Source organism: Ovis aries, chromosome 7, assembly GCF_016772045.2.
Source record: "Ovis aries strain OAR_USU_Benz2616 breed Rambouillet chromosome 7, ARS-UI_Ramb_v3.0, whole genome shotgun sequence".
Classification (NCBI taxonomy): domain Eukaryota; kingdom Metazoa; phylum Chordata; class Mammalia; order Artiodactyla; family Bovidae; genus Ovis; species Ovis aries.
Genome location: NC_056060.1, coordinates 46,263,533 through 46,280,926, shown reverse-complemented (window position 1 = coordinate 46,280,926; position 17,394 = coordinate 46,263,533). Strand labels below are relative to the sequence as shown.

The 17,394-nt window shown below is 36.3% G+C and overlaps 1 protein-coding gene across 5 annotated transcripts in view; it reads right to left on the bottom strand.

Moving 5' to 3' along the window:
* VPS13C (vacuolar protein sorting 13 homolog C) overlaps window positions 1-17,394 on the bottom strand; it is a 181,184-nt gene that overhangs the window by 131,061 nt on the left and 32,729 nt on the right. For all 5 annotated transcript variants that reach the window (XM_004010549.6, XM_004010550.6, XM_004010551.6 and 2 more), the window contains 6 exons: window positions 17,029-17,088; window positions 14,871-14,930; window positions 13,749-13,829; window positions 12,814-12,871; window positions 1,970-2,097; window positions 315-421 (listed from right to left, as the gene is read on the bottom strand). In XM_004010549.6, the coding sequence (XP_004010598.3) occupies window positions 315-421; window positions 1,970-2,097; window positions 12,814-12,871; window positions 13,749-13,829; window positions 14,871-14,930; window positions 17,029-17,088 (494 nt within the window). The remainder of the gene's footprint in view (window positions 1-314; window positions 422-1,969; window positions 2,098-12,813; window positions 12,872-13,748; window positions 13,830-14,870; window positions 14,931-17,028; window positions 17,089-17,394) is intronic.

Genomic DNA, 17,394 nt, shown 5'->3' with positions numbered 1-17,394 from the left:
AATATAAAAGCTATCCCTCCAACGTCTATTAAAAAATTCTTACTATCATGTAAGAATTGAATCGCCAGTCTATGTCTGACGCAGGATACAGCATGCTTGGGGCTGGTGCATGGGGATGACCCAGAGAGATGTTATGGGGAGGGAGGTGGGAGGGGGGTTCATGTTTGGGAACGCATGTAAGAATCAAAGATTTTAAAATTTAAAAAAATAAAAAAATAAAAAAGTGGCTTAGTTACATGTTTTTAAAGGTCTGTTAGCTCTGAGAGTTCTAATCATATGATTACATAAAATTTTTTTTTTAAATTCTAACTTACCATTGTCGACCATTGGTATGAAGTGGTAAATAAGGCTTATATTTTCTGTAAGGAGCATTTCTAACCATGTAATCCACTGACTCCAAAAGGTCGATCATACTTAAGTACTATAAAAACAAAAACCAAGATACATCTGTTATATCACAACATGGATAAACACCAAATTTTATTATATTTTCTGCCTAGTGAGATTTCAAATTATGTGAACAATGAATACCATAGTTGCTTGGCAATTCAATAATATATTTCATCAAATTTAAGAAACCACCAATTTTAAGATAATATTAAGCACTGCCAATTAAACATCATACCACCAATAATAATACACATCCTATTTTCACATATATTAAAGTGTGAAATAAATGTAAATCTTAGAACCAATGAAATACGGTATCTGTTACTACTGACATGAAACTGGCTTAGTGCTAAAAGTAAACATACTTTCCTCTGGACCATCATTTCAAGTAGTGGCAACCTATAAGCTAAGTTTCTAAATTGCTCCAGGGAATTACTGCATAACTAAAGCAAGACAAAATTATTTAACCACCAATACAAAACAACTCACATGGAGGAACACACACACACACACACACACACACACACACACACACCGAGAAGTAAGATAAAGAAAGGAGGGGTCTAACCTAAGAGTTACCAGTACTTATCATGTGGATAGCATGAACTTAAATGTATTTGTAAGTGTAAAACATACCCCAAATTTTGCAGACTTAAGAAAAAATAAAAGGATATAAAATATTGTAACAATTTTTAATTTTGATTACATGTTGAAATGTAATCACCACTTCCCTGGTGGCTCAGATGGTAAAGCCTACAATGCAGGAGACATGGGTTTGATTCCTGGGTCAGGAAGATCGTATGGAGAAGGAAATGGCACCCTCCTCCAGTACTCTTGCCTGGAAAATCCCATGGACAGAGGAGCCTGGTAGCCTACAGTCCGTGGGGATGCAAAGAGTTGAACACAACTGAGTGGCTTCACTTTCACTTTTCACATGTTGAAATGATAATATTTGGGGTATGTTAAGTTAAATAAAATGTTATCAATTTTAGTAATTAATTTCTTTTCTTATTTTGATAATGTAGTTACTAGAAAATTTAAAATTACACATATAACTTTCATTATATGTATACTGGACTGCACTGAGCTAAAAGTTCAATTAACTATAAACCTGTCATCCTCCTTTCACTTCCAGTTCTCCAAATTAGTTATTGAAACTCCTTAGGCACATAACCAAACTTGAGAAACAAGTAAAGGAAAAAAAACTGCCAACTCAGCTGTTCTAAAAATTAAGTAAACAATATTTAATGTAAGAGTCTGCTATTAGAATCTGAGAAAAGAAAATAAAACCATTAAAACTTTCCATCAAGAACTGGGAATTAAATGGAACCATGTCATGTACTATAATTTGGTAGGATTCTCTACCAATAAGGTGAAAATCAGAAAAAAGAAAACTATTTCTTATATTTGGTATTTATTCTATTTTAAAATAATACATATAATCTATTTTGAGGAATCAAAACTCAACAATAACAAACCAAAAGAACCACCAGAACAGTGAAGAAGGAACAGTCACAGAGGACAAAAGATGTTGAGATTCAAGGCTAGTCAAAGCTGTAAGTCCTTAAATGAATCTTACCTGAGGTTTGGTCAGTTCAATTGCAATATTTTGTACTTCTATGTTCCAATCAAGTTTAGGTGTTTTGAGCTCTGTTTCTGCATAAGGATTCATGTAAAGTTTTGCGGAGGCTGATATTGGCTGAAAAACTTACACAACATGGGAAGACATAAGATATGTTTATATGCCCTTACCTATGAACAACTGTAAATAATTATGAGAACACTGTTACCTTGAAAGTAAAGAAAAATGATCAAAAATGTATTTTCAAAAATATTTTTTTAAAAATCACCACCAAAAACTATTTAAGCATCTATTCATCTACATAATAAGAATTCTCAAACTCAATGGTAAAAGTAGAATCTCCAAGGAGGAATATGGTGTTCTATGCCTCTAAGAAATGCACAAAATATACACAATCTAATCTTGATTATTTACAGTCCGTGTAAAATTATGTTTCTCTTCCTTGCTGCAAGATATTTAATGATTTTATTATTCATTAAAAATACTAATACAGGGGTATGGATAAATTGGGACATTGGGACTGACATATACACATTACTATAATATATGAAACACATAACTAATAAGGACCTACTGTATAGCACAGAAAACTCTGCTCAATACTTTATAATAGCTTATATGGGAAAAGAATCTAAAAAAAGTGGATAATCATTATTGTCTGAGATGCCCCCACAAAAAAATACCAATACAAGACAGGAAATAAAACTTGATTAATTTTCATCTTATTTAATCATAGTTAGAATTTAGGAACAGAATCATGAATGAAATTCATATTACCCAGAAAAAATTGTTTACTACTTTATAATTTTCAAAATGATTATTACATATATAGTTTTAGACTCAAAAGAAGACAATATTCTTGAAGTTAAGTAGTAAAAAAAAGAGTATCAGGGAATATGACAGAGCAAAAAGTAATGTACTAAATTATAATTGTGAATAGTATTAAAGTTATATAAATTGTGATATCTTATTTATAGGACTTCCCTGGTGGCTCAGACGGTAAAGTGTCTGTCTACAGTGTGGGAGACCTGGGTTCGATCCCTGGGCAGGGAGATCCACTGGAGAAGGAAATGGCAATCCACTCCAGTACTATTGCCTAGAAAATTCCATGGACAGAGGAGCCTGGTAGGCTACAGTCCATGGCGTCGCAAAGAGTCGGACACAACTGAGCGACTTCACTTCACTTCACTTCATAGTATTTATAATATGTGTAAGATTATATAAAATTTTTTAACTTATTTAGAGGTTATTTATAATTGAAACATCCCCAAGAATAAAGTTGCAGATTTTTCTGAACAAGTTCTTTCATGAATCAAACTAAATGCTCTCACAAACTAACAGGATCTGAAAGCTTTACCATCATTAAACAGGCATGCTTGTGGACATAAAGAGAAAGTGCCAACTCTCATATAAAGGTAGTTAGCTATAAAAGAATTAAAAAAAATCAAAAGTGAACCATAGTAGTATGGAATATAGAAGAACATGGGCATAAAAACTGAGAAGAAACATAAAGAGGTACACTAAATATATACAAAAGAATAGCAGAGGCGGGCCTAAGATGGCAGAGGAATAGGACGAGGAGACCACTTTCTCCCCCACAAATTCATCAAAAGAACATGTGAACCTGAGAAAATTCCACAAAACAACTTCTGAATGCCTGCCCAGGACATCAGGCACCCAGCAAAGCAGCCCATCGTCTTCGAAAGGAGGTAGGAAAAAATATAAAAGATAAGAATAGAGACAAGAGGTAGGGATGGAGCTCCATCCCGAGAAGGGAGTCTTCAAAAAGAGACCTTTCCAAACACCAGGAAACACTCTCACTGCTGAGTCTGTGGCGAGCCTTGGAACCACAGAGGGGAACATAATTGGGAGGACAAAAAAAATTTAAAACCCACAGATTATGTGCCCACCGGTAATTCCCCCAGCAGAGAAGCAGCGCAGACGCCTGCACCCGCCACTAGCAAGCGGGGGCTGGGCAGGGAGGCGCGGGCTGCATTGCTTAGAGTAAGGACCAGGCCTGAATGCCCTGAGGGCAATCTGAGGGAACTAACTTGAGATAGCAAACCAGACTGTGGGACAGCTATCACCCAAAAAGCCATAACCTAAGACACTGCCGGAACCGCTCACAGAACAAAGGACTGACTAGAGCTCCATGAAAAGCCCCAACCTAAGGCACCCTCAGGCCCGCTGACAGAACAAAGGACTGAGCAGAGCTAGCCAGCTGCAGGCCAGCCCATCGTCCTCCAGACACAGGCAGGCGAGGGCAGCCAGAGCCGAAGAGGGCAAATCATGGCCCCAGAGAGGCATTATCTACCAAACTACAAGCAGGCTTCCTTGCTAACCAAGACTCCTTGGGATTCTGGACAGTCAACATCTGCCTCAGAAGGTGAGCCAGTTGTACACCCAGAAAACGGAGCGGCAGGGACGGGGGAGGCAATAAGTCGCCGCAACTGCGCTCGCCAAACACCTCATCACCTGAGCTGCTCGGATCTGGGAAGGGCACAAAATGCAAGCCCAACTGAGCCTGCTCCTCTGAGGACTACCCGAGTACCTGAACCTGAGCGGCTTAGACCTGGAAAGCGCATACAACCCAGGGCCAGCCTCAGACAGTTCCCGGCAGAGCAACCTAGAGCCTCAGCAGTGTAGACAGGGAAAGCACACACGCCGTGAGCGGGGGCAAACCCAGTGTGGCCGAGACACTGCGAGCACACACCAGTGTTACATGTTTGCAGTGTCCTTCCCTCCCCACAGCACGACTGAACAAGTGAGCCTAAAAAAGTGTCCACCACTGCCCCCTTGTGCGAGGGCAGAAATTAGACACTGAAGAGACCAGCAAACAGAAGAAGCTAAAACAGAGGGAACCTCCTTGGAAGTGACAGGTGCAATAGATTGAAACCCTGTAGATAGTACTGACTACATAGGAAGGGGCCTATAGATCTTGAGAAATATAAGCCAGATCAAAGAACTATCTGAAAATGGACTGACCCCACACTGACCACAACACCACCAGATAAAGTCCTAGATATGTTTTTACTATTTTTACTATCATTCAATATTTTTTTCAAGTCCTCTATTACTCCTTTAATTTTCATTTTTATAACCTACTATTACTATGCAAAAAAAAGAGAGAGAGAGAGAGACACTATTTTTAAAAGCAAACTTCATATATATATTTTATAATTTTGTGACTTTTTTCTCTCTTTTTCTTTAATATTGTATTTTTGAAATCCAACCTCTACTCTAGATTTTTAATCTGTGCTTTTTGGTATTTGTTATCAATTTTGTACCTTTAAGAACCCAAACTTCACTACCCATTTTTACTTGGAAGCAAGATTACTGGCTTGACTGCTCTCTCCCTCTTTGGACTCTCCTTTTTCTCCACCAGGTCACCTCTATCTCCTCCCTCCTCTTTCTCTTCTCTGCCCAACTCTGTGAATCTCTTTGTGTGTTCTGGATGGTGGAGAACACTTAGAGAACTGATTACTGGCTGGATCTGTCTCTCTCCTTTTGATACCCCCTTTATCCTCCTGGCCACCTCTGTCTCCTTCCTCCCTCTTCTCTTCTCTGCATAACTCCGTGATCATCTCTGAGCGGTCCAGACTGTGGAACGCACATAAGGAAGTGATTACTGGCTAGCTTGCTCTCTCCTCTTTTGATTCCACTTCATCTCATCCTGGTCACCTCTATCTCCCTCCTCCCTCTTCTCTTCTCTATGTAACTCGGTGAACCTCTCTGGGTGTCCCTCACTGTGGAGAAACTTTTCATCTTTAACCTAGATGTGTTATCAATGGTGCTGTATAGATACAGAAGTCTTGAGGCTACTGTAAAAATAAGACTGAAAACCAGAAGCAGGAGGCTTAAGTCCAAATCCGGAGAACACCAGAGAAAACCTGACTCCAGGGAACAATAATTGACAGGAGCTCATCTAATACCTCCCTACCTACACTGAAACCAAGCACCACCGAAGAGCCAACAAGTTCCAGAGCAAGACAGACCACGCAAATTCTCCAGTAACACAGGAACATAGCCCTGAGCTTCAATATACAGGCTGCGCAAAGTCACTCAAAACCCACTGACATCTCATAACTCATTACTGGACACTTCATTGCACTCCAGAGAGAAGAAATCCACCTCCACCCACCAGAACACTGACACAAGCTTCCCAAACCAAGAAACCTTGATAAGCCACCCTTAAAACCCCACCCACAGCAAGGAAACTCCACAATAAAGAGAACTCCACAAACTGCCAGAATACAGAAAGGCCACCCCAAACTCAGCAATATAAACAAGATGAAGAGACAGAGGAATACCCAACAGGTAAAGGAACAGGATAAATGCCCACCAAACAAACAAATGAGGGATAGGGAATCTATCTGATAAAGAATTCCAAATAATCATAGTGAAAATGATCCAAAATCTTGAAAACAAAATGGAATCACAGATAAATAGCCTGGAGACAAGGATTGAGAAGATGCAAGAAAGGTTTAACAAGGACCTAGAATAAATAAAAAAGAGTCACTATATAATGAATAATGCAATAGATGAGATCAAAAACACTCTGGAGGGAACCAACAGTAGAATAAGGCAGAAGATAGGATTAGTGAAATAGAAGATAGGATTAGTGAAGTAGAAGATAGAATGGTAGAAATAAATGAAACAGAGAGGAAAAAAGAAAAGCGAATTAAAAGAAATGAGGACAATCTCAGAGGCCTCTGGGACAATGTTAAACGCCCCAACATTCGAATCATAGGAGTCCCAGAAGAAGAAGACAAAAGAAAGACCATGAGAAAATACTTGAGGAGATAATAGTTGAAAACTTCCCTAAAATGGGGAACGAAATAATCACCCAAGTCCAAGAAACCCAGAGAGTCCCAAACAGGATAAACCTAAGGCGAAACACCCCAAGACCCATATTAATCAAATAAACAAGGAACAAAAATTAAAAGCAGCAAGGGGAAAACAACAAATAACACAAGGGGATTCCCATAAGGATAACAGCTGATCTTTCAATAGAAACTCTTCAGGCCAGGAGGGAATGGTAGGACATAGTTAAAGTGATGAAAGAAAATGACCTACAGCCAGATTACTGTACCCAGCAAGGATCTCATCAAATATGAAGGAGACATCAAAAGCTTTACAGACAAGCAAAAGCTGAGAGAATTCAGCACCACCAAACCAGCTCTCCAACAAATGCTAAAGGATCTTCTCTAGGCAGGAAACACAGAAAGGGTGTATAAACTCGAACCCAAAACAATAAAGTAAATGGCAATGGGGTCATACTTATCAATAATTACCTTAAATGTAAATGGGTTGAATGCCCCAACCAAAAGACAAAGACTGGCTGAATGGATACAAAAACAAGACCCCTATATATGTTGTTTACAAGAGACCCACCTCGAAACAAGGGAAACATACTGACTGAAATTGAAGGGCTGGAAAAAGATATTCCATGCAAATAGAGACCAAAAGAAGGCAGGAATAACAATACTCTTATCAGACAAAATAGACTTTAAAACAAAGGCTGTGAAAAGAGACAAGAAAGGACACTACATAATGATCAAAGGATCAATCCAAGAAGAAGATATAACAATTTAAATATATATACACCCAACATAGGAGCACCGCAATATGTAAGACAAATGCTAACAAGTATGAAAGTGGAAATTAATAATAACACAATAATAGTGGGAGACTTTAATACCCCACTCACAACTATGGATAGATCAACTAAACAGAAAATTAACAAGGAAACACAAACTTTAAATGATACAATAGACCTGATAGACCTAATGGATATCTACAGGACATTTCACCCCAAAACAATGAATTTCACCTTTTTCTCAAGTGCACACAGAATCTTCTCCAGGATAGATCACATCCTGGGCCATAAATCTAGCCTTGGTAAATTAAAAAAAACTGAAATCATCCCAAGCATCTTTTCTGATACAATGCAGTAAGATTAGATCTCAATTACAGGAGAAAAACTATTAAAAATTCCAACATATGGAGGCTGAACAACACACTGCTGAATAACCAACAAATCGCAGAAGAAATTAAAAAAGAAATCAAAATATGCATAGAAACAAATGAAAATGAAAACACAACAACCCAAAACCTGTGAGACACTGTAAAATCAGTCCTAAGGGGAAGGCTCATAGCAATACAGGCATACCTCAAGAAACAAGAAAAAAGTCAAATAAGTAACCTAACTCTACGCCTAACGCAACTAGAAAAGGAATAACAAGAACCCCAAGGTTAGTGGGAGGAAAGAAATCTTAAAAATCAGGGCAGAAATAAATGCAAAAAAAACCCAAAAGAGACCATAGCAAAAATCAACAAAGCCAAAGCTGGTTCTTCGCAAGGATAAATAAAGTTGACAAACCATTAGCCAGACTCATCAAGAAACAAAGGGAGAAAAATCAAATCAATAAAATTAGAAATGAAAATGGAGAGATCACAACAGACAACACAGAAATACAAAGGTTCATAACAGACTACTATCAGCAATTATATGCCAATAAAATGGACAACATGGAAGAAATGGACAAATTCTTAGAAAAGTACAACTTTCCAAAACTGAAAGAGGAAAAAATAGAAAATCTTAACAGACCCATCACAAGCACAGAAATTGAAACTATAATCAGAAATCTTCCAGCAAACAAAAGCCTAGGTCCAGATGGCTTCACAGCTGAACTCTACCAAAAATTTCGAGAAGAGCTAACACCTATCCTACTCAAACTCTTCCAGAAAATTGCAGAGGAAGGTAAACTTCCAAACTCATTCTATGAAGCCACCATCACCCTAATACCAAAATCTGACAAAGATGCCACAAAAAAAAGAAAACTACAGGCCAATATCACTGAACATAGATGCAAAAATCCTTAACAAAATTCTAGCAATCAGAATCCAACAACACATGAAAAAGATCATATATTATGACCAAGTGGGCTTTATCCCAGGGATGCAAGGATTCTTCAATATCCACAAATCAATCAATGTAATACACCACATAAACAAATTGAAAAATAAAAGCCGTATGATTATCTCAATAGATGCAGAGAAAGCCTTTGACAAAATTCAACATCCATTTATGATAAAAACTCTCCAGAAAGCAGGAATAGAAGGAACACATCTCAACATAATAAAAGCTATATATGACAAACCCACAGCAAACATTATCCTCAATGGTGAAAAATTGAAATCATTTCCCCTAAACTCAGGAACACGACAACGGTGCCCACTTTCACCACTACTATTCAACATAGTTTTGGCCACAGCAGTCAGAGCAAAAAAGAAATAAAAGGAATCCAAATTGGAAAAGAAGAAGTAAAACTAACACTGTTTGCAGATGACATGATCCTCTACATAGAAAACCCTAAAGACTCCACCAGAAAATTACTAGCACTAATCAATGAAAATAGTAAAGTTGCAGGATATAAAATCAACACACAGAAATCCCTTGCATTCCTATACACTCATAATGAGAAAATAGAGAAATTAAGGAACCAATTCCATTCACCATTGCAATGAAAAGAAATACTTAGGAATATATCTACCTAAAGAAACTAAAGACCTATATATAGAAAACTATAAAACACTGGTGAAAGAAATCAAAGAGGACACTAATAGATGGAGAAATATACTGTGTTCATGGATTGGAAGAATCAATATAGTGAAAATGAGTATACTACCCAAAGCAATCTACAGATTCAATGCAATCCCTATCAAGCTACCAGCAGTATTTTTCACAGAGCTACAACAAGTAATTTCACAATTTGTATGGAAATACAAAAAAAACTCGAATAGCCAAAGCAATCTTGAGAAAGAAGAATGGAACTGGAGGAATCAACCTGCCTAACTTCAGGCTCTACTACAAAGCCACAGTCATCAAGACAGTATGGTACTGGCACAAAGACAGACATATAGATCAATGGAACAAAAGAGAAAGCCCAGAGATAAATCCATGCACCTATGGACACCTTATCTTTGACAAAGGAGGCAAGAATATACAATGGAGAAAAGACAATCTCTTTAACAAGTGGTGCTGGGAAAACTGGTCAACTACTTGTAAAAGAATGAAACTAGAACACCTTCTTATACCATACACAAAAATAAACTCAAAATGGATCAAAGATCTAAATGTAAGACCAGAAACTATAAAACTCCTAGAGGAGAACATAGGCAAAACACTCTCAGACATAAAACACAGCAGGATCCTCTATGACCCTCCTCCCAGAATATTGGAAATAAAAGCAAAAATAAACAAATGGGACCTAATTAAAATTAAAAGCTTCTGCACAACAAAGGAAACTATAAGCAAGGTGAAAAGGCAGCCTTCAGAATGGGAGAAAATAATAGGAAATGAAGCAACTGACGAACAACTAATCTCAAAAATATACAAGCAACTCCTGCAGCTCTAGTCCAGAAAAATAAACAACCCAATCAAAAAATGGGCCAAAGAACTAAACAGACATTTCTCCAAAGAAGACATACAGATGGCTAACAACATGAAAAGATGCTCAACATCACTCATTATCAGAGAAATGCAAATCAAGACCACAATGAGGTACCATTTCATGCCAGTCAGAATGGCTGCGATCCAAAAGTCTACAAGCAATAAATGCTGGAGAGGGTGTGGAGAAAAGGGAACCCTTTTACACTGTTGGTGGGAATGCAAACTAGTTCAGCCACCATGGAGAACAGTATGGAGATTCCTTAAAAACTGGAAATAGAACTGCCATACGACCCAGCAATCCCACTGCTGGGCAAACACACTGAGGAAACCAGAATTGAAAGAGACACATGTATCCCAGTGTTCATCGCAGCACTGTTTATAATAGCCAGGACATGGAAGCAACCTAGATGTCCATCAGCAGACAAATGGATAATATGTGGTACATATACACTACGGAGTATTACTCAGCCATTAAAAAGAATACATTGGAATCAGTTCTAATGAGGTGGATGAAACTGGAGCCGATTATACAGAGTGAAGTAAGCCAGAAAGAAAAACACCAATACAGTATACTAACGCATATATATGGAATTCATAAAGATGGTAACGATAACCCTGTATGCAAGATAGCAAAATAAACACAGATGTATAGAACAGTCTTATGGACTCTGTGGGAGAGGGTGGGATGATTTGGGAGAATGGCATGGAAATATGTATAATATCATACGTGAAACGAATCACCAGTCCAGGTTCGATGCATGATACAGGATGCTCGGGGCTGGTGTACTGGGATGACCCAGAGAGACGGTATGAGGAGGGAGGAGGGAGGAGGGAGGGGGGTTCAGGATGGGGAACATGTGTATACCTGTGGCAGATTCATGTTGATGTATGGCAAAACCAATACAATATTGTAAAGTAATTAGCCTCCAGTTAAAATAAATAAATTTATATTTAAAAAAAGAATAGCAGAGAAAATATATGGGATAAATAATATACAGGCAGCTTTGTTAGAGATCTACTCAAAAATAAATAAAGGTAAGGCTGCCAAGAAACAGAAAAGATCTCTGGAGAAATTCAAATCAAAACAACAGTGAATTTACCCCCTACATCTGTCAGAATGGCTACCATCAAAAAGCTTACAAATAACAAATGTTTACAAATAACATATTCTAACAAAGAGACTATGAAGAAAAGGGAACCCTGGTGCATTGTCCGTGGGAAATGTAAACTGGTGCAGTCACTACTGAAAACAGTATGGAGGTTCCTCAAAAAACTAAAAATAGAACTACCGTATGACCCAGCTATTCAACTTCTGGGCGTATATCCTGAAAAAATAAAAACACTAATTTGAAAAGACATATGCACCCAAATGTTCACAGCAGCACTATTTATAGCAGCCAAGATATTCCAGCTACCCAAATGCCCATCAAGAGAGGAACGGATTGAAATATGGTACATATATACAATGGAATATTACTCAGGCATAAGAATGAAATACTGCCATATGTAGCAGTATGGATGAACTTAGAGAATATTATGCTTAGTGAAATAAGACAGGGACAAATATTACATGATATCATTCATATACAGAATCTTAAAAAAACCACAAATGACTGAATATGCAGAACAGACACAGACTCACAGATGTAGAAAATAAACTTGTGGCTACCAAAGAGGAGAGGGAAGGAGAAGGGACAAATTAGGGCATGTGATTAACATGTACAGCCTACAACACATAAAACAGATAAGCAATAAGGATTTACTGTACAGCACAGGGAATTAGACCCAATATCTTGTAATAATCCATAATGAAGTATAATTTGTAAAAACACATTATCTGTACTTTGTATACCTGAAATTAACATAATACTATAAATCAACTATGTGCAGGCATGCAACTCCCGCATCTCTTGCATTGGCAGGCAGATTTTTTACCACTGCGCCGCCTGGGAGGCTATACTATAATCATCTATACTTCACTTTTTTTAAATCTCTGGAGTAGTTTGTCTTAACACTACAATACTGACATGTTCAAAGTAACCTGAATATCAAGACCTCAGAGATTTCACTATTAAAAAAAGAAAATCTAATTCCTAAAACAAAGTAGATGATAACAAGATAGGGAAAAAACATGAAGGTTAAGGAGGTTAGTTGTTGGGAGTGAACTATAGCCACAGAGCCCTTCTCTCTCACTCTCCAGTGGTGTAAGTGTTACAATCTATTTCTAAATACTAAAATATATACCAAATATGCTGTATCATGACACTAACATATGAAATCAATACTTTCTCTTTGTCAAAATAACTTTATCAGAAAAAATATATTAAAATAAAGTATTTAATTCCACGTTTCCTATAACATAAAATAAACTTTTACCATTACTTACTGTATTGATGGTTTGGGGGTATATTGTTACTTGTAAGAATTTCACTTTTCAGCTGATCCTAAATTTAAAAATTTGAATGATATGAGAATGAAAAAGAAAATGCATACATTCTCAGCACCCCTGACACACACATGCACATAAAATATGGTTCTAAATCAATATCTTTATTCCCAACTTTGTAATTATTAGTCCATAAGAAAAACACACTGAGCACTATTTACAGATATATTTCTTTAGAATATTACTTCAGTAGGTAATTTTTATAAATTCTAAATACCTAGAAACAACATAAGACTGTTCCACTCTGACTTAAAATGTATATAATGTGTACAGACACACACATTCATAAATTAGGATCTCAGTCACTTTCTAGACAAAGGCAAATTAATCACTACAGTATCTTTCTGAGAAATAAAAGACAGAATCTTGGAATTAATTCAGTTCAGAAAATTCAACTGTTCGTTTCTAAGCAAATATGACTAAGATTGCTTAGCTTTAAGACATGACTTAACATACTTAGTTTTGAATCAATCATTCACTATGTGTATCACTGTAAATGCTTAAAACATATGCTATGGATACATTTTTCAAAAATCTGACAGGTATCATCTGTCTTTACAATCCTCTTCAAGTAATCATTCTCATATGAAACTCCACAATGCAACCAGAATGTCATCAAAATGAGAGTGTGAAAAACCATAAATCCAGTTTTACTTTGATAGTATAGGTTCTCATCTCACTGTCAAGTGAAAGATGTCACAAAGATCTTCAAAAACAAAAGTGCTATTTTTAAGATACAGTCAATCACAAAAACTGGGTTGCACACTTAGTTACAACTTAAGCAAAAGACCAGTATCTTGTCTTCATTAGAGACCACGTATGTAAAATGAATCTCAGGAGTACAGTCAGCTATTCAGGGGGCAAACTGAAATTACCAAGATCTGTTCCCTTGATCCCTGGTAAGACATGCAGCAGTTCACATTCCAGTAGGCACTGAGACTATCAAGTCGTATCAGCTATAAAAGAAAAATTGGAAAAGATCAGGCAACTAACAAATCGAAGTTATGTATCAATATTAAAAGAATATTCTCACGCTCACTATAACAAAATCATCCAATTGTCATTCTGAACTTTTAAAGGGAAGAAGATAATGCAAAAGTGGAGGAAAACGTATGTATGTTATTCAGAGACTTTATTATTAATCTGGGCTTCCTTAGTGGCTCAGATGGTACAAAAAATCTAATTGCAACACAGGAGACCTGGGTTCGATATGAGGGTCAGGAAGATCCCCTGGAGAAGGAAATGGCTATCCACTCCAGTATTCTTGCCTGGAGAATTCCATGGACAGAGGAGCCTGGCGGGCTATAGTCCATTACATCCCAGAGAGTCGGACGTGACTAAGTGACTAACACTTATTAATCTAGCATTTGCTGAATTGTGCTTGCAGGAACACTGTTCCCCAAGGGATTTACTCATTCAATAATCAAATATTTATTGAGAATTCAGTATTTAACAGACTCTGTAAGTATTTCAATGAATAAGAAAGACATGATTCCTCCAACGAATACAAATGGCTGTTTCAAAGGAAGGGTGAAGGGAAGAGGATTCTATGATCAACAAAGGTGGATAAAAGTACATACAAAATATCCCTTTGGAAGATTCAAAGTGTTTATTAGCATATTTAAAGTATTGTGAAATCCTGGAGTTTAAAACAAAATAAAATATACCTGTCTAACTATGAATACTTTCCTGTTTTAGCCAGTAATCTTACTTGACCAGAGAATATTTTTTCAACAAATCTAATATTATCTCAATTATCTAATGCCCCATCAAATACAATCTGGGAAATATTAATTTTATCCAGTTTCTTTATATTCTAGGTGAAGAAAGATAAGTGATTTTAGAAGGTAACATAATAAGTAGCTGAGCCAAAACTAAATCCTAAACTTTCAACTCCCATTCAATGGTATATTCTGCTCTATCAAGGTTACTTGAAGAAAATACATTAAACGTTTGTACTTAGGAAAATAACTAGATTAAAAAGTCTAGTCTAATACCTTGTATATAATTTTTTCTGCTTCATTTAATATGCACGGTGTCCAGTCTTTGTTTGCAGTCTAAAACAAAAAAAAAACAGAATAACTGTGAAATGAAGTATATGTATCATAAAACAGTGCTCTAATAACCGTAACAAAATAACTTAGAAATAACAAGACATCTAGTTATCATTGGCTAATGTGAGTTACCTGTTTTTCAATACATATATTACAAAATCAAAGGAAGAGTGAAAAAGAGAATTGAGGAGGTTCTAATTTAATTCAGTTCATTCATCCAGAAAATAATTACTGAGCTATTATGTGTCTGAGAGTGGGTATGAATAAAAAAAAACAAAGAGCTAGCTAGGCAGTAGTTAGATGTGGCTGAGTGGAGTCAGAGGAGGTTAAGGAGAGGCTTTTTAATTTTAATATAAAGGAGAGAATGCGCTTAAATGGTTAGAAGACAGAGGTGGGCAGGGAAGAAGAGTTGAAGATTTAGGAAAGAAAAGGAAATTGACAGAAATAAGGAAGAAAGGACAAAAGGTAGAAGAGAATGAGAGAAAGTCGGGGAAAGGCTCCTAAGGACATGGGTGAGGACGGGATCCAGTCAGGTGGGGAGATTATCTAAGATTTAAGAGTTAGTCTGCATTTGAAAAGATGGAAAAAAGGAATGGTACAGATACAGGAAGAGGTGAGTCTGCTATTATTGTTGTTATAACAGTCAATGTAATAGTCGAAGCAGAAATTGAACCAACGTGCCAAATACTTTATTCAAACTATTTAATTGAATCATCACAAAAACACTAAAATACAGGTAATATAGTATCAATGAATGGAGGTTGGATAGAAGGAAACCAACATGGTAACCAGAACAGTAAGGTGTCACAGGTACTCTGATAAAATATAAAGGGGAGTATTAAAAAAAAAAGGAATAGTAAATTCTAAGAGTGAAGAAAAAAAAATGAGAAAAACAGTAATCTCTCAAGGAAATATTAAAACCCGAATAGAATCACCAGGCAGTTTAAGGGAAAAGAGTAACACAGGCAAAGAAAACCGTATGAAAAATCTGAGGAAAGATACATAGGATCAAAGAACAATACACACTAAGGGAACTATACATCACCCTTACACCCTGGTACTCCTGCCATCAGTCAACCCAAAGTCAGCCACAGGACTATTTTGTGTTTTTCATTTGGTCTGCTAGAAGCTCAATATTAAATACTGACCTTTCTTATGACTAATATTGTTTGTCTCATTTTTCTGGAACAATTATGCCTCTACCTTTCAGAACACAGATTCTGGTTCTTCGAAAGTATTATAGTATCATTTTTTTTTTTTTGAAAGCTACTTCAAATTTATTTTTGAGACAAGCAGAGGATAAACAGTGTATTAAACACTAGCTTCCTTGACTCCCTTTCCTTTATTTCTCCAATACCTGTTAATTTTTTTTGCTTTGATCTTCAACTGATGTATATCTCTACTTTCTGTATGCATGTATCATTCTTAAGGAGTCCATGGAACAAAGACCTTTTTCTGTTTAACAGACTACTTCTCTTTCCTTTTTCCTTCGTCTTCTTTCCTTCCTAAGGCCCTCTTCACATAACTAATCAAAAGGCAAAAATATACCCAATGTGATTTACCACTCACTGTCCTTAACTTTAAAACATGTCCCTACCACTTAGTTGTCCATAATAGAAAAAAAAAATGTCCAACCAGGATATACCTACTCTATACACTAAGGATCTTAAAAGAAAAAACAAACTGCATTGTAAAATACTTAATCAAAATAAATTATCTTATGTATATTTCAATATAATAAACACATATACATACATATAAATAGATACACATGTACAAGCTATTTGGAAATTATACTGTGGATAAGAACTTGACTCTATGGAAATCTATCTTCCCCTAATTTACTACACATTTAAGATACAGCTTTTAAGACTTTCAAAACACTTGTTCTTAATATTTTTATATTTGTTAAATTCAAAGATAAAATAATTATGGAATATAATAAAAGTATCACTAAAAATTATAAATTTCTAGAAAAGCTATAGAAAGGTTACACATAAAAATAAAAAAGCTATTTGCAGCAATAGCTGATCTTAGGAAATTCACCCTGAGAATAATATTTTACAGATTCCACAGAAATTTTAAATAAGGTCAACTTTACCAATAGACTAAGTTCTCCCAGTGTGACACCAAATGAAAGAGGCCGCTCTGGATCTGATATCTGTCAAAGACAAAAAGTGACATTAAAACACACTCATAGTGAAGGTAAACCCATTTTACACACTACAACAGGCAACACAGGACAATGAATTTACAGGTAAGTTACACAACACAAATGGATTTGTGGAGAAGAAAGGGAAGGAAGACACTAACATGGCTGAGATCTTCCATATTTTGTAGGCATGACACTAACATGATACTTTCCCAGTGGAACTATTTTTTCTTACTAGAAGTGAGAACGCTCACTAACTAGGACTAAACAGATTTTTGTCCAGATAGTTTAAGAGACAGTCTCTTTACGTATACC